General features: G+C 41.6%; 2 protein-coding genes across 4 annotated transcripts in view; one reads left to right on the forward strand and one right to left on the reverse strand.

The window, feature by feature from the left end:
- The window catches only part of LOC106561378 (protein bicaudal D homolog 1), a 70,081-nt gene that overhangs the window by 24,010 nt on the left and 20,903 nt on the right, over positions 1-25,168 (forward strand). For all 3 annotated transcript variants that reach the window (XM_014125262.3, XM_014125264.3, XM_014125265.3), the window contains exon 2: positions 19,960-20,172. In XM_014125262.3, the coding sequence (XP_013980737.3) occupies positions 19,960-20,172 (213 nt within the window). The remainder of the gene's footprint in view (positions 1-19,959; positions 20,173-25,168) is intronic.
- LOC106561379 (pyrin) lies at positions 3,099-9,210 on the reverse strand. The gene is made up of 2 exons (XM_014125266.3): positions 9,048-9,210; positions 3,099-7,447 (listed from the first exon to the last, which is right to left on the reverse strand). The coding sequence occupies exon 2, from the start codon at positions 7,443-7,445 to the stop codon at positions 6,096-6,098; it is 1,350 nt and encodes a 449-aa protein (XP_013980741.3). The 5' UTR covers positions 7,446-7,447; positions 9,048-9,210; the 3' UTR covers positions 3,099-6,095.

Here is a 25,168-nt window from a genome sequence, read left to right on the forward strand (position 1 = left end):
TGTTCCAGTTCCCGTCAATATCCAGCAACTTCGCACAGCCATTGAAGAGGAGTGGGACAACATTCCACAGGCCACAATCCACAGCCTGATCAACTTCTTGGTGCAAAAGGGTTTTGTTACAGTCTAATGCTGTGTAAATTCTTGAGTTGAATAGTACTACTCACTGGTAGTTTTCCACAGCTGTCTAGTAACCTCTTTTCATACTGGCTCATTATCTATAGGGCACTAAACGCCCAGCCACGCAGAAATATAGTTTCCTCTGGTTAGGCTTTAAAGATCTTATCACTCATCTATCTTGGACATATAGGCTGTGAGAACTGGTTAGAACCTGTTCTCGTTTGTACTTTTTTTCTAAGGAAGTGGAGCCAATTACCCCATCTCTTTTCTAAGTTTACCTCCCCCTAGAAGGGTTATATATCTTTTGTAGAGGAAGTCTATAAAGACTGTGTCATTTGTAAATGAACAAGATCCTCTCCTGGTTCATCCTGAGAGAGTGATCTCCTTTGCAATTGCTTGAATAAACCTCTTATTTCTGATAAATTAGTTCTGCCTGATTCCATGAATGAGTTTTCCTCAACAAACTCTATGCGAAGCAGATGTGTAGCGCTGCATGAGGCAAATGGTGGTCACACCAGACACTGACTGGTTTTCTGATCCACGCCCCTACCTTTTTTAAGGTATCTGTAACCAACATATGCATATCTGTATTCCCTGTCATGTGAAATCAATAGATTAGGCCTAATGAATTTCTTTCAATTGACTGATTTCCTTTTATGAACTGAAACTTAGTCAAATCTTTAAAATTGTTGCATTTTGGGTTAAAAAAAATGTCAGTGTATATTTTGTATTTGTATGTTTAGCTCACATAATATAATTTACAAGTATTAATTAAGGTGTGTGTAATAGGATCAACGTGGCAGAAATTAATGTAGACTTTAATACATGCATTTCTATATCTTCCTAACTACTTTTTTGCAATGGTGAGGGAGTCCCAAGATGGAGGCGCGGTGGCTTCAACACAGCACAGGTGGTTTCCAATCAAGTTGCAGAAACATCTCAAGGATGATCAATGGAAACAGGATTAATCTGAGCTCAATTTCGAGTCACATAGCAAAGGGTCTGAATACTTATGTAAATAAGGTACTTCTGTTTTTAACTTAAATCAAAAACCTGTTTTCGCTATGTCATTATGGGGTACTGTATGTAGATTGATGAGGATTTTTTCAAATGTAATCCTTTTAAAAATAAGGCTGTAACAACAAAATGTTGAAAAAGTGAAGGAGTCTGAATAGTTTTTCTTAACATCACATTACATCTTTTCACAAATAGTTTCATGTTTAATCACATAAGTTTCACAATATTTAGAATGACAGTTGAAGTCGGAAGTTAACATACACTTAGGTTGGAGTCATTAAAACTTGTTTTTCAACCACTCCACAAATTTCTTGTTAACTATAGTTTTGGCAAGTCGGTTAGGACATCTACTTTGTGCATGACACAAGTAATTTTTCCAACAATTGTTTACAGACAGATTATTTCACTTATAATGCACTGTATCACAATTCCAGTGGGTCAGAAGTGTACATACACTAAGTTGACTGTGCTTTTAAACAGCTTGGAAAATTCCAGAAAATGATGTCATGGCTTTAGAAGCTTCCGATAGGTTAATTGACATAATTTGAGTCAATTGGAGGTGTACCTGTGGATGTATTTCAAGGCCTACCTTCAAACTCAGTGCCTCTTTGCTTGACATCATGGGGAAATCAAAATAAATCAGCCAAGACCTCAGAAAGGAAATTGTAGTTGTCCACAAGTCTGGTTCATCCTTGGGAGCAATTTCGAAACGCCTGTAGGTACCACGTTCATCTGTACAAACAATAGTACAAACACAATAGTATAAACACGCAGCAGTCATACCGCTCAAGAAGGAGACGCGTTCTGTCTCCTAGAGATGAACGTACTTTGGTGCGAAAAGTGCAAATCAATCCCAGAACAACAGCAAAGGACGTTGTGAAGATGCTAGAGGAAAGAGGTACAAAAGTATCTATATCCACAGTAAAATGCGTCCTATATCGACATAACCTGAAAGGCCGCTCAGCAAGGAAGAAGCCACTGCTCCAAAACCGCCATAATAAAGCCAGACTACGGTTTGCAACTGCACATGGAGACAAAGATCGTACTTTTTGGAGAAATGTCTTCTGGTCTGCTGAAACAAAAATATAACTGTTTGTCCATAATGACCATAGTTATGTTTGGAGGAAAAAGGGTGACGCTTGCAAGCCGAAGAACACCATCCCAACCGTGAAGCATGGGGGTGGCAGCATCATGTTGTGTCGGTGCTTTGCTGCAGGAGGGACTGGTGCACTTCACAAAATATATGGCATCATGAGGATGGAAAATGATGTGGATATATTGAAGCAACATCTCAAGGCATCAGTCAGGAAGTTAAAGCTTGGTCGCAAATGGGTCTTCCAAACGGACAATGACCCCAAGCATACTTCCAAAGTTGTGGCAAAATGACTTAAGGACAACAAAGTCAAGGTATTGGAGTGGCCATCACAAAGCCCTGACCTCAATCCTATTGAAAATGTTTGGGCAGAACTGAAAAAGCATGTGCGAGCAAGGAGGCCTACAAACCTGACTCAGTTACACCAGCTCTGTCAGGAGGAATGGGCCAAAATTCACCCAACTTATTGTGGGAAGCTTGTGGAAGCCTACCCAAAATGTTTGTCCCAAGTTAAACAATTTAAAGGCAATGCTACCAAATACTAATTGAGTGTACGTAAACTTCTGACCCATTGGGAATGTGATGAAAGAAATAAAAGCTGAAATAAATAATTATCTCTACTATTATTCTGACATTTCACATTCTTAAAATAAAGTGGTGATCCTAACTGACCTAAGACAAGGTATTTTTACTAGGATTAAATGTCAGGAATTGTGAAAAACTGAGTTTAAATGTATTTGGCTAAGGTGTATGTAAACTTCCGACTTCAACTGTCAACCTGACATCTGAGAAATGTACGCTTTAAGAGATACAGTTATGTGTGTTTCCTGTCCTTTATGAGATCACCAAATGAAACACACTCGACAGGAAACACCTTATACCTATTTTTTATTTAAAAATTGCATTGTTGGTTAGGGCATTTCACTGTAAGATCTACACCAGTTGTATTTGGCTCACGTGACAAATAATATTTTGATGACTGACCCTTAAGTGTCCACGGACCATTCCCACATTCTCAAAAATATAAATATTGTTTAATTATTCAAACTTTTGATGTCCTTGTGTCTCTCTGTGCTCCACAGTTTACATTCCAATCTGGAACACTACAGAGCATAGGGGCAGCGTATTTTATGACTGACCATAAAACAGCCGACTTCCCACTCTCCCCCTCTACGAGAGAGAGCATGCTGTAAAGCGGACCCACTGTAACCTGATCCTTCAGATTGTCACAGGAGAGTTATGACACACCTAAAGGACTCAGACCATGAGAAACAACATTCTATGGTCTGATGAAACCAAGATTGAACTCTTTGGCCTGAATGGAGGAAACCAGGCACCGCTCAGCACCTGGCCAATACCATCCCTACGGTGAAGCATGGTGGTGGCAGCATCATGTTGTGGGGATTTTTTTCAGCGGCAGGGACTGGGAGACTTGTCAGGATTGAGGGAAAGATGAACAGAGCCATCCTTGATGAAAACCTGCTACAAAGCGCTCAGTACTTCAGACTGGGGTGAAGGTTCACCTTCCAACAGGACAATGACAAGTCTCTGAATATCCATGAGTGGCCCAGCCAGAGCCCTGACTTGAACCCGATCGAACATCTCTGGAGAGACCTGAAAATAGCTGTGCAGCGACACTCCCCATCCAACCTGACAGAGCTTGAGAGAATCAGCAGAGAAGGGGAGAAGCTCCCCAAATACAGGTGTGCCAAAATGTTTGCATCATACCCAAGAAGACTCGAGGTTGTAATCGCTGCCAAAGGTGCTTCAACAAAGTTTTTTGGTAAATGGTCTGAATACTTATATTTCCGTTTTTATTTTTAATACATTTGTAAAAATGTCTAAAAACCTGTTTTGACTTCGTCATTATGGTGAATTGTGTGTAGATTGATGAGAAAAAACTGTAACGTAACAACATGAGCCGCTAGTGCTGATGACATCACCCCTGTGAGTGGACCTACCATAGACCCAAGTTCCAAGGCCTTCCAGCACACATTCACACCAAGAGCGCTCTGTTGACTGCTCTGTAAACTCTCTCCTGTAATGATTAATGTTGTGTAAGGAGAATACTGGATTATTCCCTATCACCCAGTGCACTAAAGACTGGAGTATAGAGACTAGAGCATGTGGGTCTTGTTCCCAGCCCAGTACCCCATCTTCCTGTCTATAAGCCTGGCATCTCTTATTAGCAGCCCAGTACTCCATGTTCCTGGCTATAGACCTGGCAAGTGAGCCACGGAGACTGTAGACTCTCTCGATCTCTTACATAACTCCTGCTTTGTGATACAGCCATAAGTTGCCACTGTCTCATACTCACCTCCTGCTCTGTAACACAGCAATTAGCAGCCTTTCTCAGGGTGTCTGCTGGAAAACCAATCAGCCTGCCTGGGATTAACAGTCTCTCTCTCTCTCTCTCTCTCTCTCTCTCTCTCTCTCTCTCTCTCTCTCCCCCTTTCTCCACCATCTCTCCCTATATCTCTCTCCCTCTCTTTCTACCACGCAATTAATCGTCTGATGCAGATTTGTCAAAGAGAACGTGTGTGTGGGAGTGGTTCTCCACATTAGAGCTTTGATTCTATCTCACCCTATGGTATCAACGGAACACTTGGGATAAAGAGTCATACTGTAGAATTGTAAGGGTGAAAGGTGTTGTAATTCAGATGCTTCTGGATGGAGGAACCACATGGACCTTGACATAAGAGTTGTCAGAGTGGAAGGTGTTGTGTCATTCAGAATGTTCTGGATGGAAAACCACAAGGACCTTGAGACGTATTGTTGGCTGAATGGGTTCATTTAATTAGACCTTCAGTTAATGTAATTTATAACCTTTAAATTCTTCAAGAAGGGGAAAACTGGAGAGACATTTTGAAATATGACATTTGAAACAACTTCCAACAAAAAAGTAAATGGAAAACAAATGTATGATTTGATGTAACACAGTGCTTCCCCAATGTGCTTCCCTAAACATTGATATATAATAATATTCTACAGATACTAGGGCTGTGAAACGATATAATTTTTAAATCTAATTAATCACAGGACTTGCTGTGATTAATCACAGTTAATTGCATATTCAGAATTAGCTCAAATTGAGCTGTAATTTAAGATTTTTTTATACAAAAGCATTACAAGAATATTGCAGTCTTGATTTTGTCCAAAGTAACGGTTAACAAAATCAGGTAAATTGATAAAGCACACTTTCTTTAACCTTGTTTTGACATCACAACGTTTTTAGCTGTATATGATATGTATTTTTGATGTTTTCAATTTATTTTGAATGCATTCAGACAATGCGATTAATAAAAAAAATGTAAACTATCTCTGACAGCCTCAATACACTGAGTGTATAGACTGACCAGGTGAAAGCTATGATCCCTTATTGACGTCACTTGTTAAATCCACTTCAATCAGTGTCGATGAAGGGGAGGAGACAGGTTAAAGAAGGATTTTTAAGCCTTGAGACAATGGAGACATGGATTGTGTATGTGTGCCATTCAGAGGGTGAATGGGCAAGACAAATTATTGTAGTGCCTTTGAACAGGGTATGGTAGTAAGTGCCAGGCGCGAGTGTGTCAAGAACTGCAGCGCTGCTAGGTTTTTCACGCTCATCAGTTTCCCGTGTGTATCAAGAATGGTCCACTACCCAAATGACATCCAGCCAACTTGACACAACTGTGAGAAGCATTGGAGTCAACATGGGCCATCATCCCTGTTGAACGCTTTCGACACCTTGTACAGTCTATGCCCTGATGAATTTAGGCTGTTCTGAGGGAAAAAAGTGGGGGGTGCAACTCAATATTAGCAAGGTGTTGCTAATATTTGGTATACTCAGTGTATATACACATTGTAAGATGCATTTTATTAATTTTCAGGCTTTTTCAGAAGTTAAGAAATTAATACTCAGTTGTTGATTGACTGGGGTAATGACTAATGGGGCTGAGTTTTCACCGTCATCGTCAGTACCAGTGCTAAAGAATGGATAGAGTTTGTTATTGAAAGTGTAATCAGTGAAAGAGTAGATATGAGACCTGTTATCCACATCATAGAAGGAGACCTGGCCTTGTTCATAATCAACATAAACCCCTATCTTCTGGGGCTTCTGACTCAGAGCGATGAGGATAGCAGGGCTTTCAGCAGCTACATACCTATCCCCATCCCTCAGACATATAGCCAGGTATCCATGGCCAGGGCTCAGGGTGACCCCACTCTTCCTGTTGATGGACTCTATGGCCACTCCTAAATCCAACCTAGTCTTACCTTTCACCTGCACCTCATAGTAGAATCTCCCTGAGGAGAAGCCCTCCTTTGCTAGGACATTAACAACTACATTAAACCTTTCAGGGCCATCTGTGACATTTTGCCAGAGATCTCCAATTCTCACTTGTTTCCCATCTTCAGAGACAATGAGGTACGGATGTGCTGTATCAGGGTCCAGAGTCACATTCACTGCACACTTCTTAATCCTTCCCAACTCAGCTGCAGACAGCCTGCTCTCTTCACTATTGAGTGCTTCTCTCAGCTTGTTCACAGCTCTCCTCATAGACCCCACACTGGGATCACTGTGAATGCTGACCTCAGACCAGTCAATGGTGGCCGGTGGGGTACACAGGGACGGGAACATCTGGAGAAGGTGAAGGTGGTCCTCTGTGTGTGAGAGCTGCTCCAGTTCAGAGCTTCTCTCCTGTAGTTTAGAGATTTCCTGTGTTAGCTCTAGAATGTGCTCTATAGCCCAGGTTGTTGCTGCTTTCTGCTTCTTTTCGATCTCCTCAATGACATCTACGTAGGTCTCCTGAACGAGCCGGGCCACTTCAGTCAGGAACAGCAAAGTGTCCTCTTTCTCCCTCTCCGCATTTTTCTCGATGAGTTTTGCAGAGTGTACGATCTCCTTCATCTTCTTTCGTCGGTCCTGGATCATCAGCTGCATTTCCCCCCGCACTTTCTTGAAGTCTGTCTCTCCACACTCATCCCTTGTGTGGACATAATGGTGAATGACCTGGTCCTTGTCCTTACAGAATGGATACTGACCAGTTTGGCCGCTTCCACAGGTGTGTCTGTCTTGTTTCATACTGTACTCATACTCCAGGTCTTCCTCCTCCTCATCATCAATCTCAATATCTTCTTCGTCCAGAGTAGTGGTGCGCACCAGGCACACAAATAAAACCAGGTACAACAGGCTGGCATGCAGGCCCCTCCCTATGCACTTGTTGTTTGGCGACATAGCTGGGAACAAGACAACACAGTCAGTTATTTTTTGGTTTTGTTTTGTTTCTATTTAGTTTAGTTCAGTTTAGCTTAGTTTCAGTTCAATCTATGTAAAACATTAATGGAAATTCCCATTCAAGAACTGAAATTTGATTGACTGGTGCAGATCAGATGTACAGATAAAGCCAGCATTGGTCTGCCAGTCAGTGACTCATGCATCACATGCCTTGTTAAACTGAAACCAAAACAATGATAGAGATACGTATATTTGCCTCTAAAATATATTTTCTCTTTCAGTTTTAAAAAGAATACAAAAAAACATTCAAACACCCACTGGGGACAGTAGGGTCGTTCCACTAATAGAGTGTCCTTTGCCTCTCGTTGATATTTTATACTGAACAAAAATATAAACGCAACATGTAAAGTGTTGGTCTCAGAAATGTTCCATATGCACAAAAAAAGCTTATTTTTCAAAGTTTCTGCACAAATCATTTTACATCCCTGTTAGTGAGCATTTCTTCTTTACCAAGACAATCCATCTAGGGGTGGAAAAAGTACCCCATTTTCAAACTTGAGTAAAAGTAATGTTATGTTAATAGAAAATGACTCAAGTAAAAGTGAAAGTCACCCAGTAAAATTCTACTTGAAACAAAAGCAACCTGCCGAAATGACTACAGACCCGTAGCACTCACGATACAAGTGAATTTTTATGGTGAAAATGATCTTCCCCAAACTTGGAACTTATGTGCTGTGTATGTATGTCAGGTCGGGTTTACACCCGTTGTAAATCAGGATTAATGTGCTTCATTTTAAGACGTTAGTTGTGATACAAACCTTATTAAAAATAGGCCTATGGGCTACGCTACTTGAGGTGTGCGACTATGATTTGAAGAAGTTGCAAAAAAAAGGCATGCGCTGTTTCTTGCCTTACTGCACACAAGCTGGGCATCACTCACAAGTGATAATATATAATTCATAAGTGATAGGCTAATATTGTCACCCATCAGACTATTCCTGATTTAATCTTGTCTTTACATACTGTATACTAAATAATATATGTGTGAAATTTGTTTAGAATGGCCCATTATCATGAACCTTTCTCAAAAAAGGGTCTTAGGAAAAAATACATGTAATCTATGCACTTAAATAGCGAATGGAGGATTATTTTTTCTGTGGTTAATTTTCATGCCAGCCAGGTAGGCTAAACTCCTGTTGTAAAGAGAAGCAATGTGCTTAATATTAGGAAAGTTGAGAAATAAATATAGTAGGCCTAGCCTATAGAAAGCTGATGGGATCCTCCTCTTTTTAATAGAGGTCATCACTCTGTTTTCTCTCACAATTGCATAGCCTATAGAAATGTTGCACAGCATGAGCTCATGGGCTCATGAATTGTTTGATTTTCAATTACATTTGCATTGATGTCAGAGTGATTAGAGGGACAACAGAGTGCTGAGTACCAGGCAGTTAACAAACGGTAACGTGAAATTTGACTGCCGTCATGACTCGTGACGGCCGGTGTGGCGGTAATACAGTCCCCATAACAGCCCTAGTCCAATACATGACTTTTCTATCTAAGCGTTAAGAAATATTCCCTTGGTAAATAAACCTGTTCACTCACCTGATTGTGTGCTTGTCTAGTAGTGTTTCTGTATGACTATCTTCTTTCACTTCAGTGATAATCACTTGAGGCGATTACTTTATATAGCCTACAGTACCTGGCTAGGACAGTTTCACTTGACTGTATTACCCTGAAGTCAGTTACCGTACCAGCGTAAAATATGTATTTCCTCCTCCCCTTCTCCTAAAGAACTATTACATCATATCAACTTGAGGTAAGTTATGTTAAATATTAACTCCGCCGTAGCAGTGCTCATTCTATCATGTTGGCTACAATAAAACACCCTAATTTGATTTCATTCATAAAACCACTTGTTCAGTGAACTAAATGACTTTTTCACACCGAAATACATATTAATTCTGACTGTCTCCAGCCCAGCCAGTATATAGGACAGGGATGGGCAACTGATTTTGTTAGTCACTCTCACTCAGATATCATATTAAAAAACTGCAAACATTTCTCTTCACCCTATGGCAAAATTGGTAGAATTGCAACAAACTTGCTTTAAACTGCAACATTTTCTCTACGCCCCATGGACAAATATGTAGAATTGCAGGAAATTAACTCAAAAACATTAAAGTTTTCTCTCTGCTGTCAAGTGTGCCACAATTTTTTTGGGGGGAGGCAACAGAATTTCACTTATGGCCCCCAAAAGGCTAGGTCCGCCTCTGACTGCATGTGTGGGTATTGGTTGTGGGTACGCAGAACCTCAAACCATTGCGGCCCACTCATGATGAGTTCAGATTTTTGGTGGCCCCGGCCCCATCCCTGATATCGGACATAAGGCTTCTGAGGCCCTAATGAATCTCTGGCTTTATGGAGAGCTGGAGACAGAGGAGAGGGACATCCCTCTCCATGCAGACACACACACCTTGATTTACCATGCGGCTGCCTGGAGTTTACTAGACAGGTCCTCTGTGGAAGAGTAATACGGCCCAGGCACACCTGTGGTTCTTAACAGTTTGATGGATGGAAGATGAGATGCTGTCACAGCCTGGGGGAATCTGGTTAAGGAGAAACGGTACACTGGAAGTGGGAAGGCGACATTAGTGGTTAATGTGAGACTACTCTGCACTGGGCTGTATGAAGATTTTTGAGCTTTCAGAGCAGAGACTGATTTAAAGTGAGCCCACAGGCACATACTTACCACCTAGTCATTTAATGTAAGAATATCTGTAGTTATTAGAGTATCTTAGCCGTAATGACTTATGACTGTGGAGGATATTATAAGCTTTATTTTTTCAATTTGTTCTATTGTGCTTTTACCAATGGCAATAGTCCTTTATCTGAAACGCTCAAAGAACAAAGGCTAGGCAACAGTTGTTATGAGATGAGAAGATGTAGGACGAGGGTGTTTCTCTCGCTCTCTCTCTCTCTCTCTTGGAGTGACTGAAGCTAGGGTGATGGAAGGGGTACAAGAGCGCATGCAATCTGCCATTGCATCATGCTGATGAGTCAGGACAGGTCTTACAGGGCATCTTGCATCAAAGCCTCCTCTCTTTTCCTCTCCTCCTTTCAGGCCACTTCGTCTGTGTTCTGACCTTTTGGCGCAGTTACCACTCTGCTGAGCCAACCGTCCCCAACCGTCCCCTCTAGGGCATATTACCCAGCTGAGAGAGCTGGTAAAATACGTTATAAAATGATGTGTTAGGAAATACTGTAAAAAGCCATCTCTTTTCTCTTCCCTCTGTTTGTCTGTATTTCTCTCTCTTAATAAATGAATACAGTTACTATGACACTAGCACTCCTATCCATCTGGGTTATGCTGCCATTTTGAACCACTTCTTGTATAATAGATTTTATCTCAGTAAGACCGTAAGGTTAGATGAGATGCAATCCTTATCCTACCTGCTGACTTGTTTGTCACATATGTGATGTGTGGAAGAGTTAATGCCACTCCACTTAATAATCTCACACAGGGCAGTGAGCTGTTAAGGACCAGTTTGCAAACCATCTGTTCTCAGCTGGAGAGGGAAGGAGAGGAGAGATGAGGAGAGGGATGATGAGGAGAGGGAAGGAGAGGAGAGATGAAGAGAGAAAAGGGAAGGGGAGGAGATATGAGGAGAGGGAAGGAGAGGAGATATGAGGAGAGGAGAGATGAGATGAGGAGAGGAAAGATGAGGAGAGATGAGGGAAGGCAGGGAGAGATGAGGAAAGAAGAGGGAAGGAGAGGGGATATGAGGAGAGGAGAAGAGAGGAGAGGGAGAGGAGAGGAGAGGAGAGGGAGAGGAGAGGAGGAGGAGAGGAGAGGAGAGGAGAGGAGAGGAGACATACAGAATGAGCCTTAATAAGTGATGGGCATTCTGGGCTCTGGTCCAAGCGTCCCTCTTATCAGTGGTGGAATGATGACTGGGGGCCAGATGTAATTGCTTCAAAAAGACAAGCTAAACACTGGCTTTCTCCTGGCTGACCTTTAGAATGAACACAGCATGTGGACAGACCACACACAACCAGAGATGGGAGGGAAAGCACTAGACTGGATAGGATACTATTGTTGGTTGTTGTGTCTGGTACGGTTTTGGTACCACCCACACACACACAGTTGGAGTGACTGAAGTGTGGTGCCAGGACAACAACCTCTCCCTCAACGTGAGCAAGACAAAAAAGCTGATCATGGACTACAGGAAAATAAGTGGCGAACAAGCCGCCATTCACATCGACGGGGTTGTAGTGGAACGGGTTGAAAGTTTCAAGGTCCTTAGTGTCCACCTCACCAACTAACTATCATGGTCCAAACACACCAAGACAGTCGTGAAGAGAGCATGACAACACCTTTTCCCCCTCAGGAGACTGAAAATATTTGGCATGGGTCCCCAGATCCTCAAAAAGTTCTACAGCTGCACCATCGGGAGCATCCTGACCGGTTGCATCACCGCCTGGTATGGCAACTGCTCGGCATCCGACTTTAAGGCTCTACAGAGGGTAGTGTGTACGGCCCAGTACATCACTGGGGCCAAGCTTCCTGACATCCAGGACCTATATACTAGGCTATGTCAGAGGAAGGCCCAACAAATTGTGAAAGACTCTTTAACAGCTTCTTCCCTCATGTCACACCCTGATCTGTTTCACCTGTCTTTGTGATTGTCTCCACCCCCCTCCAGGTGTCGCCCATCTTCCCCATTATCCCGTGTGTATTTATACCTGTGTTCTCTGTTTGTTTGTTGCCAGTTCGTCTTGTTTGTCAAGTCAACCAGCATTTTTGTTTCAGCTCCTGCTTTTGCCAGTCTCTCTTTTTCTCACCCTCCTGGTTTAGACCCTTGCCTGTCCTGACTCTGAGCCCACCTGCCTGACCACACTGCCTGCCCCTGAGCCTGCCTGCCGACCTGTACCTTTGCCCAACCTCTGGATTATTGACCTCTGCCTACCCTGACCTTGAGCCTGCCTGCCGCCCGGTACTGTTGTCCCACCTCTGGTTTACATACCCCTGCCTGCCTTGACCTGCTCCTGTTGGAATATTAAACCATTGTTAATTCGACGTTGTCTGCATCTTCATACCTGATACCCCAAGCCATAAGACTGCTAAACAATTAATCAAATGGCCACCAGGACGATTTACATTGACCCCCCCCCCCCCCCCTCCCCCTTATATATAGCCTCATTGTTGTTATTTTATTGTGTTACTTTTTATTTGTACTTTCATTTATTAAGTAAATATTTTCTTACCTCTTTTTGTTGCACTGCATTGTTGTTAAGGGCTTGTAAGTAAGCATTTTCACTGTAAGGTTGTATTCGGCATGTGACAAATAAAATTTGATTTGATTTGAAAATAGCTGTGCAGCAACGCTCCCCATCCAACCTGACAGAGCTTGAGAGGATCTTCAGAGAAGAATGGGAAAAACTCCCCAAATACAGGTGTGCCAAGCTTGTAGCGTCATACCCAAGAAGACTCGAGGCTGTAATCACTGCCAAAGGTGCTTCAACAAAGTACTAAGTGAAGGGTCTGAATACATTTTTAGATTTTATGTTTTTGCAAAAAAATCTACAAACCTGTTTTTTCTTAGTCATTATGGGGTATTGTGTGTAGATTGATTGGGGAGAAAAAAAAACTATTTAACACATTTTAGAATAAGGCTGTAATGTAACAAAATGTGGAAAAAGTCAAGCGGTCTGAATACTTTCCGAATACACTGTATTTATTAAAAGTCCAAACTAAGTGTGAAATAAATAAGTCATAGCTAATCTACATAGTCCACTTATCTATCCACTATGACTCCACCTACCTTTGACCTTAATCTTCAAAATTCACCTCTCTTACATTGAAACTTGGATTCCAAGTTTCTTTTCCATTTAAGCAATCAGGTGGTCGTTGACAAGTCTTGTTTTTTATCATTTGTGTTGCATAGTATCACAGAAAAAGTGAAGTCCAAGAGGGCTCTACCGTGGAGGTTAGGTTGGAGATGAATCACTGTTACACCGAAGTAGTTCAGTCTCCTGCCTGCTGAGCTCCCTGGGTCTAAAAATGGCACAGAGCTGTCCCACGACTCCCAAACAGGGTATGTCGCAGGGGGGAAGGGTTTCAGGGTAGCACACCACTCCACAACACACCAGACTACACAACATACCAGTCAACCGTCCCGTGTCGACCAGAGAACTGTCTGCTCCTCATCCTATGCCTGAGGGATGAATATCTATAGAAAGGGCTTTCTTTGTGTGGCTTCTATCGCAGATGGACCAGAATGCCTCAGGGTGTAATCCACAATGCAGTATACAACAATAATCAGTATAAAACACCGTACTGGACTCCGCTTGTTAACCACATATTATCACCCCAGGATATGACATAAAATGTAAACATCCTCACATCCACCATGTTTAATGTGACATGATAAGACGATCTTGTTATTCTGTGGTAGCAGTGCACCTTATATTTTTGTTGATCTTCATATACAGTTACAGTACAGACATGGAGTTATTTTAAGCCGTGCATCAGAGGAGGATGCCTCATGCAACAGGAGCCAGAGCACGTTTTCCTCATATGTGTTTGAGCTGTGTTACAGAGTGATGTGTTGGGCTTTGAGGTCGCCTAGCTTCCCTTTGTTCGAAAACCATCTGCCTCTCCCACTATGCATCCAAGATCCCCGGTCTCAATGGATGAGCAGCACTGACTCTGAATCACAGGCAGCCTCCACTGTCTGTTCTCCCTCCATCCTCCAGAGTGGGGCCAGGGGGAGAGAGGCCTCAGTGTGGGGCCCAACCCAAGCTCCTGCTCCAAGGACCCAGCTGGACTCTCAAGGGGCCTGTGGAGCCTGGCCCTCCTGCCTGTCTGGATATTGACAGGCTATCATCTAAAAGCAACAATGCCAGCTTATTCACCCTGGTCGAGCCCCAAATTACTTATTTTGTTCTAGGGACTACGGGGCCTCCCACCTAATCACTTACAGAATCACTCTGTGGTGTTGCACTGGGAGGAGAGGAGACACGAGGGACATCTGAAACAAGATAGAGAGCACTCCTGTGTTGTTTTTGTAGTGGCCAGACAGAAGCTCCTTAGTGACTGTGTTTGTGTGTGCAATTAAGGGTTGATTACTCTCTTGTGTGTTTATATGTGTAGCTCCTATGCAAACGTGATTAGCACTAGAAAAATAGAAGACAAGAGAAACACTGTGCACAGCTGTGTTTGTTCACATGCTGTTGGTACATGTGTGAATAGACAAAGGTGACTTACACTGCAGTCAGTGTCAACGTCAACAAATTGAAAACACATTCTAGATGTGACGTAGGGACTTCCAAAGAGCCATAGACCTGCTTTAACCCAATCCTCTCCTGTCCCATGGGCCGGTTGCTCACTGGCATCATTATGCTGACTGGAAGCATTGAATAATTAAATGGTGAGTCTATCTGTCATATGGGGCAGTTTGTGGTTGATTGACCATGATGACCGTGACCGAGGCTTTGCATTCCAGTTATTCAGTAGTCATGACTGGTTGAGCTCTCTTTCTATGAAAGACTCATCTCATCCCTGAGTGGGTTAATTGTCTGTGTGTGTGTGGGTGTCCAGTTTGTACATCAGTGTGCTGTGTTGTTTCAGTGGAGATGGGATGGGGATCAGCTGTCAGTGTGTGTGTGTGGGTGTCCAGTTTGTACATCAGTGTGCTGTGTTGTTTCAGTGGAGATGGGATGGGGATCAGCTGTCAGTGTGTGTGTGTGGGTGTCCAGTTTGTACATCAGTGTGCTGTGTTGTTTCAGTGGAGATGGGATGGGGATCAGCTGTCAGTGTGTGTGTGTGGGTGTCCAGTTTGTACATCAGTGTGCTGTGTTGTTTCAGTGGAGATGGGATGGGGATCAGCTGTCAGTGTGTGTGTGACGCAGGAGGTGGCCAGCGGTCAATGGAAGGATGGTTATTGTATACATCTTCTGCTGCTATATCTCCTTATCTCATTCACACACACACACACACACACACACACACACACACACACACACACACACACGCACACACACACACACACAAATAAGTAATGCTATACATGTACTGACTCGATCCCCCTCCACACACAAATGAACAGCCAAACCCCACCAACCATGAAAGCTGATCAAACCTGAAAACGTATTAACTAAATCATCAGATTGTATGTACATCCACTTTTTGTTGGGGAGCTTTAACGTCATTCACATTAAGCTCTCCATTTCAGCGGACCCCTTGCTTGTATTCTGTATTGAGCTCCCTTCCTGTATTAAGATCTGTTCTGGAGCAGAAGGGATTTAACAATGACAAATTACCCCTATCTACAAACACACCTCAAAATGCTGCATGCGGCTTATTCCACACTAATAAATTAATAAATTGTTATTAAAGTGTGGTAGAAAAATGGTGCATTGAGAAAGAAGTCTATTGAAGGTAGTATGATCACAAGTAATAAAGGCTGGTATCCTGAATTATTCATTCACCAATCAGAGAGAACCTTTCTCAAGCTCTCTGGGAGAATCATTCAACTGGGTTTGGTTTTGAGGGAGTGTGGTGCTGAGACTATTACATCTGAGAGAACACATCTCTCTGTCCAGACCTCTCCCACTGGGCAAAAAGTGGTTGAATCAACATTGTTTCCATGTCATTTCAACAAAAAAATGTAATGTGATTGTGTTGAATCAACATGGAATACTGATTGGATTTGCAAAAAGTTATCCATGTAAGGGTCTTTTTTCATGTAACTTCTAACCTAAAACCCATGATATGGTGACATTTTTGTTGATTTCACGTTGAATTCACATTAGTTGAAAATTCAACCAAATCAAAACTAGACGTTGAACAGACATGTGTGCCCAGTGGGCTGTCTCAGACATGCACCACAAGCACTTTCACATAGCAATACGATTATTGGACAAGATGATTTACTTTTATGTTATATCTATATTATACAATAAAGAAATGTTGTAAAATGAACATATACATTTCTCATGAAAAAGTTCTAATAAAAAAAGACACAGCACAATTTGACAGTTAAATTCAAATCTGAGTCCTGAGCCTCACGTCCCTCTGCAAACTGACCAGACTGCATTTTTCTTCTTCTGGCAGATGCTGGCTGTATTGGGAGATAAACAGCCTTATTTGGCGTGACCAGCGCTCCCAGTACAGCATACGGATGCTGAAATCATATACACTGATTGTACAAAACATTATGAACACCTGCTCATTCCATGACATAGAATGACCAGGTGAAAGCTGTGACCCCTTATTGATGTCACTTGTTAAATCCACTTCAATCAGTGTAGATGAAGGTGAAGAAACAGGTTAAATAAGGATTTTTAAGCCTTGAGACAATTGAGACATGGATTGTGTATGCGTGCCTTTCAGAGGGTGAATGGGCAAGACAAAATATGTAAGTGTCTTTGAGCAGGGTAGGCGTACCGGTCTGTGTCAAGAACTGCAACGCTGCTGAGTTTTTCACCGTCATCAGTTTCCCGTGTATAGCAAGAATGGTATATATCATGTGGGTTAGCTAGACTAATATCCCTGAGCATGTGTGCCAAATGTCATCACTCTGAGTCAAACAGACCAAGAGCTAAACGTGCCTGTTATAGCTCCACCTTGAGGTCGATATGAATGTTCTTGCATATGTTGAGTCTTGGCAGTGTTTGCAACATGTGGACCAAATTTTCTTACAATACAAATATGATTGCATTTATGTGCCAGACCACATCCAAGTGAATGTTTATTGGTCAATAAATGAACATGTTTTAGGTACTGGTGTGGAACATGTTTTAGGTACTGGTGTGGGGGACAATTAATTGAACACATACACACACGGATATGATGGCGGCAGGTAGCCTAGCGGTTAGAGCATTGGGCCAGTAACTGAAAGGTTGCTAGTTGGAATCTTTGTGCCGACAAGCTGAAAAATCTGTCAATGTGACCTTGAGCAAGGAACTTAACCCTAATTGTTCCAGTGTTGCCATTGATAATCGCATTGATTGTACCCCATAATGGTGTCTTGTCTTAGAGTAAGCCCTTAATTCACGTGTGGAACTCATTCCACGGAGGGCTGAGGATCTTCGGGGTTTCCGTCCTCCGCTGTACTTGATTGATGAATTAAGGACACTCATTAGTAAGTAACTCCCCTCACCTGGTTGTCTAGGTCTTAATTGAAAAGAAAACCCCAAAACCAGCAGAAACAAGGCCCTCCATGGCATGAGTTTGGCACCCCTGACTTAATTGATTCCCTTCGCTGACAAGAGGCCTCTTCATGTACTAACTCCCATCCCAGGCATATTCTGACTAAGACCTGCTGGTTGATATGGCAGTATGGGATATTTGGTGAGCCATTGAGTGTTGCAGAAACATATGACTATTTTACACCATTTTAAAGACAAGACTCTCGTTAATCTAACCACATTGTCCGATTTCAAAAAGGCTTTACAACGAAAGCAAAACATTAGATTATGTCAGGAGAGTACCCTGCCAAAAATAATCACACAGCCATTTTCAAAGCAAGCATATATGTCACAAAAACCAAAACCACAGCTAAATGCAGCACTAACCTTTGATGATCTTCATCAGATGACACTCCTAGGACATTATGTTATACAATACATGCATGTTTTGTTCAATCAAGTTCATATTTATATCAAAAACCAGCTTTTTACATTAGCATGTGATGTTCAGAACTAGCATACCCACTGAAAACTTCCGGTGAATTTACTAAATTACTCATGATAACCGTTGACAAAATACATAACAATTATTTTAAGAATTATAGATACAGAACTCCTTTATGCAATCGCTATGTCCGATTTTAAAATAGCTTTTCGGCGAAAGCACATTTTGCAATATTCTGAGCACATAGCTCGGCCATCACGGCTAGCTATTTTGACATCCGCCAACTTCGGGGTCACCTAAACTCAGAATTACTATTAGAAAAATTGGATTACCTTTGCTGTTCTTCGTCAGAATGCACTCCCAGGATTTCTACTTCAACAACAAATGTTGTTTTGGTTCGAAATAATCCATAGATATATCCAAATACCTCCGTTTTGTTCCTGCGTACAGGTCACTATCCGAAGGGTAACGCGCCATTACCGTACTTAGAAGCATGTCAAACGCTGTTTAAAATCAATTTTTATGCAATTTTTCTCATAAAATAGCGATAATATTCCAACCGGGCAACATTGTATTCATTCAAAGACTGAAAGAAAAAAATAGAGAAGTCTCGTGAACGCGCGCATCTCCAGTCTCACTGTCCCCAGGCTGACCACTTACAAACTCTGCTCCTATACTTTGCCCAGAGACAGCAGACACCCCATTCCACTTTCTGGCGGTTTTAGAGAGCCAATGGAAGCCTTAGAAAGTGTCACGTTACAGCACAGATGCTGTAATGTCGATAGAGATGCAACAGAAGGACAACAAATTGTCAGACAGGGCGCTTCCTGCATGGAATTTTCTCAGGTTTTGGCCTGCCATATGAGTTTTGTTATACTTATAGACACTATTCAAACAGTTTTAGAAACTTTAGAGTGTTTTCTATCCAAATCTACTAATTATATGCATATTCTAGTTTCTGGGCAGGAGTAGTAACCAGATTAAATCGGGTACGTTTTTTATCCGGCCGTGAAAATACTGCCCCCTATCCCAAAGAAGTTAATCAACTTCTTAATATGCCACACCTGTCAGGTGGATGGATGATTTTGGCAAAGGAGAAATGCTCACTAATAGTGATGTAAAGAAATTCATACACAAAATTTGTGATAAGATTTTTGTGCATATGGAAAATTTCAAGGATTTTTTTATTTCAACTCATGAAACATGGTATCAATACTTTACACATGGTATATATATTTTTGTTCAGTGTGTTTTTCATAAGGCCAGATAATCGTGTTTCAGTCTGTTTCCATTCGTTTGGTACCTAATGAATACAACCTTGGTGCTGTAGAGGTAGCTGTTACAGGTGTGAATAGGAGCCACCTTTCCAACATGGCCGGTATCCAGGGGTCATTGGCTGTTGTTGGTCAATGCTGTCATTCCCTCAATCAAGCATCAAGCCAGGATTCCTTTGTCATGACAAGTCAGCTTGGAGCGCTGTGTGAAAACCTGTGTCAGGAGAATGGGAACACAGTGTCTATCGATCAGAGACGGGCTGAAATATCATTGCACAATACCCTTGAGGTGGGGAGGGACAACCTTGGAGCTTTGTGGGTGATAAGAAGGTACCTAGTGACCACAGGGGACATAGTCTCCTCCACAACCATATCCAAAGTGTATAAAAAATGTTGTTATTAGCTACTTCAGGGATGCTGGTGTCAGATCATTACTACCACTACCGTTGTGCACTTGAGCAAGGCATTTAACCCCAAAAATAGCTTTCTATCTACGGACGCTGTACTATGGCTAACCCTCTGCCTCTTGAAGATACATTTCTTTCTAACCAAACAGACAAAGTACTGTATCTCATTCTGGTCTATTCCCTCTCTGCCTCCCCAGGCGTTTGGCCAGGCATACTCCAACCAGCGTAAGGTGGCGGAGGATGGCGAGATCAACGAGGAGTCGCTGCTGCAGGAGTCCGCGTCAAAGGAGGCCTTCTACATGGGCCAGCTGCTGGAGCTGCAGATGGATCTGAAGATGAGCCGCTCAGTGGCGTCCAACGCGTCCAACGAGAGCGAGAGGCTCAACGCCGTGCTTCAGGAGCACAAAGAGGTAGAGACTTTTGTCCACTGATGTCACTCACTCACACCTCAGACTAGTGTCATGCTGTAATACATTTTGAGCTGTAGTATGGTATTTGGGTCAAAAGTGGATTTTTTTTTTTACAGAAGAATTAGTATTTCTCTCTTTTTTTCACTTTTGATCCAAAAACCGTGCTACAGCTAAAGCTGTATTACACTTTTTATGTTCCCATGAGTGTTACATATGCACTTTCAGGGTTTTTTGCAATACATAATTGTTAAAAATGTGATTGTTATAAGATTGTTACATTTAGTCATTCGGTGCACCCATGAATGTAAAAATAAACTGAGCGTTATGTAAAGAAATTAACAGTAAAATATGAATAAATGCATGGTCTCAAATATTTAGGTTATAGGTTTTTAGGTTTGATTTATTCATACCAAAAAAAAAAAGTGAAAGACAAAACAGTACAGATAAAAAAAAAAATTGTTAATAATGGTGTGCAGGTGAGGTTAGAAGCCCAAAATGTCCTACAAAAAAAGTTTGTTCAATCAGTTAAACAAAGCATATTAATTATAATTGTACATGATATACAATTGGTCTCAAATATTCACTATCTATGAGGTCAGAAGTTACATTATAATGATTTTTTTTTTTTTTTTCACTTTTCACTGCAATTTATGTTAAGGAAATAAAAACCATATGAAATGTCTCTTATCGGCTGAGCTTCTCTCTGCATTTTTTTTTACAATAAAATAATGTCATAGTTTTTTAACATTAAAAATACTGCTTGTACATATGACTTTTCTCACTTAAACATGTTTTACAGGCGACTGCTTGTGCACCCATGTGAAAACTTGACTTTCAATCTTAAGTATTGAAATAAAATATAAAGTTTCCGATAATTCAACATTTTTATTGTTTTGTAGCAGTTGTACTGAATTATGATTGAAGGTCTCTCCAGGCATCTTCATGATGTCACATCCTGTCAGATCAATATCGTCATGTGATTTGATCCAAAATTGTGACTTTTGTCGGTTGCACCAAACGATAATCATTAAGGACATTTTTCCAGACAAAAGTATTTAAAGTATTTAAAACCTTTCTGCATAAACTGTCTTACCCATATAGCAGTATAGTGGTATACACCTTACAAAATCATGCTAGAATAATATTTGTTGACCGTTTTATTATGATTTAAGATGTTTTATTAACATTTATCTGCATTACCTTTGCCTTCGGACGGTTGCTCCTAATCCCATTTTTTTTTTTCAGAACACCAAAAGTTAAAAAAAAATCTTCACATTTAACCATGAACTCTTTTAGAACTCATATAAAAGAGAAAAGTCAAAGTTACATTATGTAGAATTTGTAAACATTATTTCTTGACCTTGGAAAATATTTCATTCTGACACCAACATTTACACGTCATGTCATTGGCCCTTTTACATGTTTTCCTATGTAGGCTACTGTGAATCCACAAAATGAGGTTATGTACTCAATTTAGCCTACAGCCTACTGTTATGTCACACATTGAGATATTATTTGTAGATTAACATGAGGTGCATCTTGCTACCCTGCTGATAGGGACCAGCTGTTTTGTGTCAAACTCTGAGGTACAGTAGCGGTCACAGGGTCACTCTAAAGGGCGGATAGGGGTCATGCAGAGAGTGACTGTGTGGAATGTGTGTGGAGTGTGTGTGCAAGCCTGTGTTTGTGCGCGTGGTGCATGCCTGTGTGTGGGGGGGGCTACGTACATGTGCATGTCAGCAGAGGCAGAGGGGTTCAGGCCGGGGTCAGACGCCGCTGCGGACATGACCCCATTGTGGAGGGCAAATCCGGTGCTAAGCTAGGGAATAAGAAAAATGCCCTGAGCTCGGCACATGTGCATCCCTGAGTGAGCCAGGCTGCTCTCTCATCACACAGTGCAGGACAAACTGTGCCCTCCCAGCCCGGGGGTGGCAGCAGGTCATTCACTAGTTAGATTAAATGCTTCACACACTGTTGGCAGGAACCGCTGGGGTCGCACAGTCACTGTTTGTGTCTGCTTCACTTGTCATTCCAAGCATTCCAAAAATGTGAGTTCAGTTATTGTGAATCAAATTTTTGTAAAATATCTACACTACCGTTCAAAAGTTTGGGGTCACTTAGAAATGTCCTTGTTTTTTAAACAAAACCACATTTTTTGTCCATTAAAATAACATAAAATTGATCAGAAATACAGTGCAGACATTGTTAGTGTTGTAAATGACTATTGTAGCTGGAAACGGCTGATTTTTAATGGAATATCTACATAGGCGTACAGAGGCCCATTATCAGCAACCATCAGTCCTGTGTTCCAATGGCACATTGTGTTAGCTAATCTAAGTTGATCATTTTAAAAGGCTAATTGATCATTAGAAAGCCCTTTTGCAATTATGTTAGCAGAGCTGAAAACAGTTGTTCTGATTAAAGAAGCAATAAAACTGGCCTTCTTTAGACTTGCTGAGTATCTGGAGCATCAGCATTTGTGGGTTCGATTACAGGCTCAAAGTGGCCAGAAACAAAGCACTTTCTTCTGAAACTCGTCAGTCTATTCTTGTTCTAAAAAATGAAGGCTATTCCATGCAAGAAATTGCCAAGAAACTGAAGATCTCGTACAACGCCGTGTACTACTCCCTTCACAGAACAACCCTAACCCTAACTGGCTCTAACCAGAATAGAAAGAGGAGTGGGAGGCCCCAGTGCACAACTGAGCAAGAGGACAAGTACATTAGAGTGTCTAGTTCGAGAAACAGACGCCTCACAAGTCCTCAACTGGCAGCTTTATTAAATAGTACAAGCAAAACTCCAGTCTCAACGTCAACAGTGAAGAGGAGACTCTGGGATGCTGGCCTTCTAGACAGAGTTGCAAAGTAAAAGCCATTTGTCAGACTGGCCAATAAAAAGAAAATATTAAGATGGGCAAAAGAACACAGACACTGGACAGAGGAACTCTGCCTAGAAGGCCAGCATCCAGGAGTCTCCTCTTCACTGTGAGGCGTCTGTTTCTTGAACTAGACACTCTAATGTACTTGTCCTCTTGCTCAGTTGTGCACCGGGGTCTCCCACTCCTCTTTCTATTCTGGTTAGAGCCAGTTTGCGCTGTTCTGTGAAGGGTAGTACATAGCGTTTTTGTCCAAAACATTTACTTTCTTTTTATTATTTTATTTTATTTTGGGGTCTAAAATGACTAAAATCACCAGGAATTCAGCTAAAATGAGTTTAATTTAGGAAATGAATTTTAAAAAGAGACATGATTGTGTCTCAATGTAATCAAGGTAGGATATGATTGTTATTTTGAAATATAATCACTTTTGGGTTTAGTTGTGGTCAATTCGCTGTGTACAAATTATTAGAATTATGTTCTGGCCCCCCGACCATCCACTCTATCAAAAATCAGCCCACGGCTGTATCTAGTTGCCTGTTTGTGATATCTTTACTAGGCCTAATTGAATAAACCTTGAAAAATGTCTCAGCCACTTCTCACGTGCACCTGTTTCATGTGCACCTGTCTGTCACCTGTTTGCTTCATGACCTGGGTGGCCCTTGGCTCTTTGATGATCTGTTGATTAGCCTGTTGCCTTGCTGTGTGGATCTCCTTTGCCTGTGTGGTGCAGATTAATTAGAAGACAGTCTCTTTTTAATGTGCTGGAGCCACACAAGGGGCTTCATTTGTCTCTAACTGGATCTAATCAACTGGTTTAATGTGGATCCCAAACAGATTCTAAAGATGTAGGATCTTAATTTGATCTCTCTTTTTTTCATCCTGTTGCTGCAGGATTAATTAAGATCCTACATTTTTATCTCCTAAAATCAAAGGAATGTACAGACAAAATGATAGAGACTAAGTTAATAGTAGGTTCTGTGTGTTTTACTGTTTGTATTTCAAATAGGCTCTGGCCTACCGCTAGCAGTTAACCTGCATTGTTTAAATGAATCCTGGCCCTGATGTAGAATGGGACACAGGGCTACAGTATTGGCCTTTCCCATAGTGGTTGTGTTGTGTGAGTGTTTGGTGGTGCACTGACCATGCCCTGATCCTGTGGTGGTGTTGAGACAGTAATCATTGGCCAGTAATCTCCTGGACTTCATGGACAGCTCAGTCCTAATGCCCTGCTTTGTGGGGAATATGTAATGAGACAACACCACCCAATAGCAAACCACAGTGGTCACGTACAGTTAATCAATAATGTCACGGATTAAGAGTTTGTTAATTAGCTGTTTGTGTTTTGCCTATGGTCCATATTGGAATATCGGTATTTTTCGCTTCCATTGTCACAAGTGTAGGGGTAGCTACAAGTGTAGCGGTAGTGCTGCATAAGGATCTGCAGCAACGCTGTGCTTTCAAGTACAATGCTGTACAGTGTGTCATGACATGGAGATCAAGTGTCAAATAAAATGCTGCTACAGGCTTGAATACAGAAACAGCAGCATGTACAATTGACTGTACATTGAATTGACCTTCCATTTCTCAGTCCATTTCCCTGAGTCCTGCTGTTCCTCCGGTGACTGAAGATGTGGTCAGTCAGGTACTGGAGGGTCCATGTCTGTCCCAAGACCATCAGTCTCCTCTAGGGCTGGGAATTTATTTCAAGGGACCTCACAATATAATATTATCACTATACTTAGGTGCCGATACAATATGTATTACGATTCCCACAATTCTCACCATTCTATATGTATTGCAATTCAATACTGCGATTTTATTGCGATTTTATGTTCCAAACATATTGCTCACTTAATGTCTGCTGCAGAGAGACAAGAGAGACCATGAGAAAAGTAGTTGTAATTAGTCAGGGAAATAAATAGCTGAAAACATGTTGGCTCACTATTTAAAACTAAGTTTTGGTGCAAGTACAGCCAACTTTTATTTCTTATTTTTCTTTACAATTTGATACTTGGAGCCAAGTATCAATATAATATCATCCAAACATAACTGTAGCGATATTTTCCCCCATCACTAGTCTCTGCTCCTGGTGAGGCTCTGGCCAGGGTCCCACTGGTC

The sequence above is a fragment of the Salmo salar genome, chromosome 10 (genome assembly GCF_965601325.2).
Source record: "Salmo salar chromosome 10, fSalSal1, whole genome shotgun sequence".
Classification (NCBI taxonomy): Eukaryota; Metazoa; Chordata; class Actinopteri; order Salmoniformes; family Salmonidae; genus Salmo; species Salmo salar.

Coding starts and splice junctions, on each gene's coding strand:
- LOC106561379 (XM_014125266.3), bottom strand. CDS start 7,445: ATGTCGCCAAACAACAAGTGCATAGGGAGGGGCCTGCATGCCAGCCTG.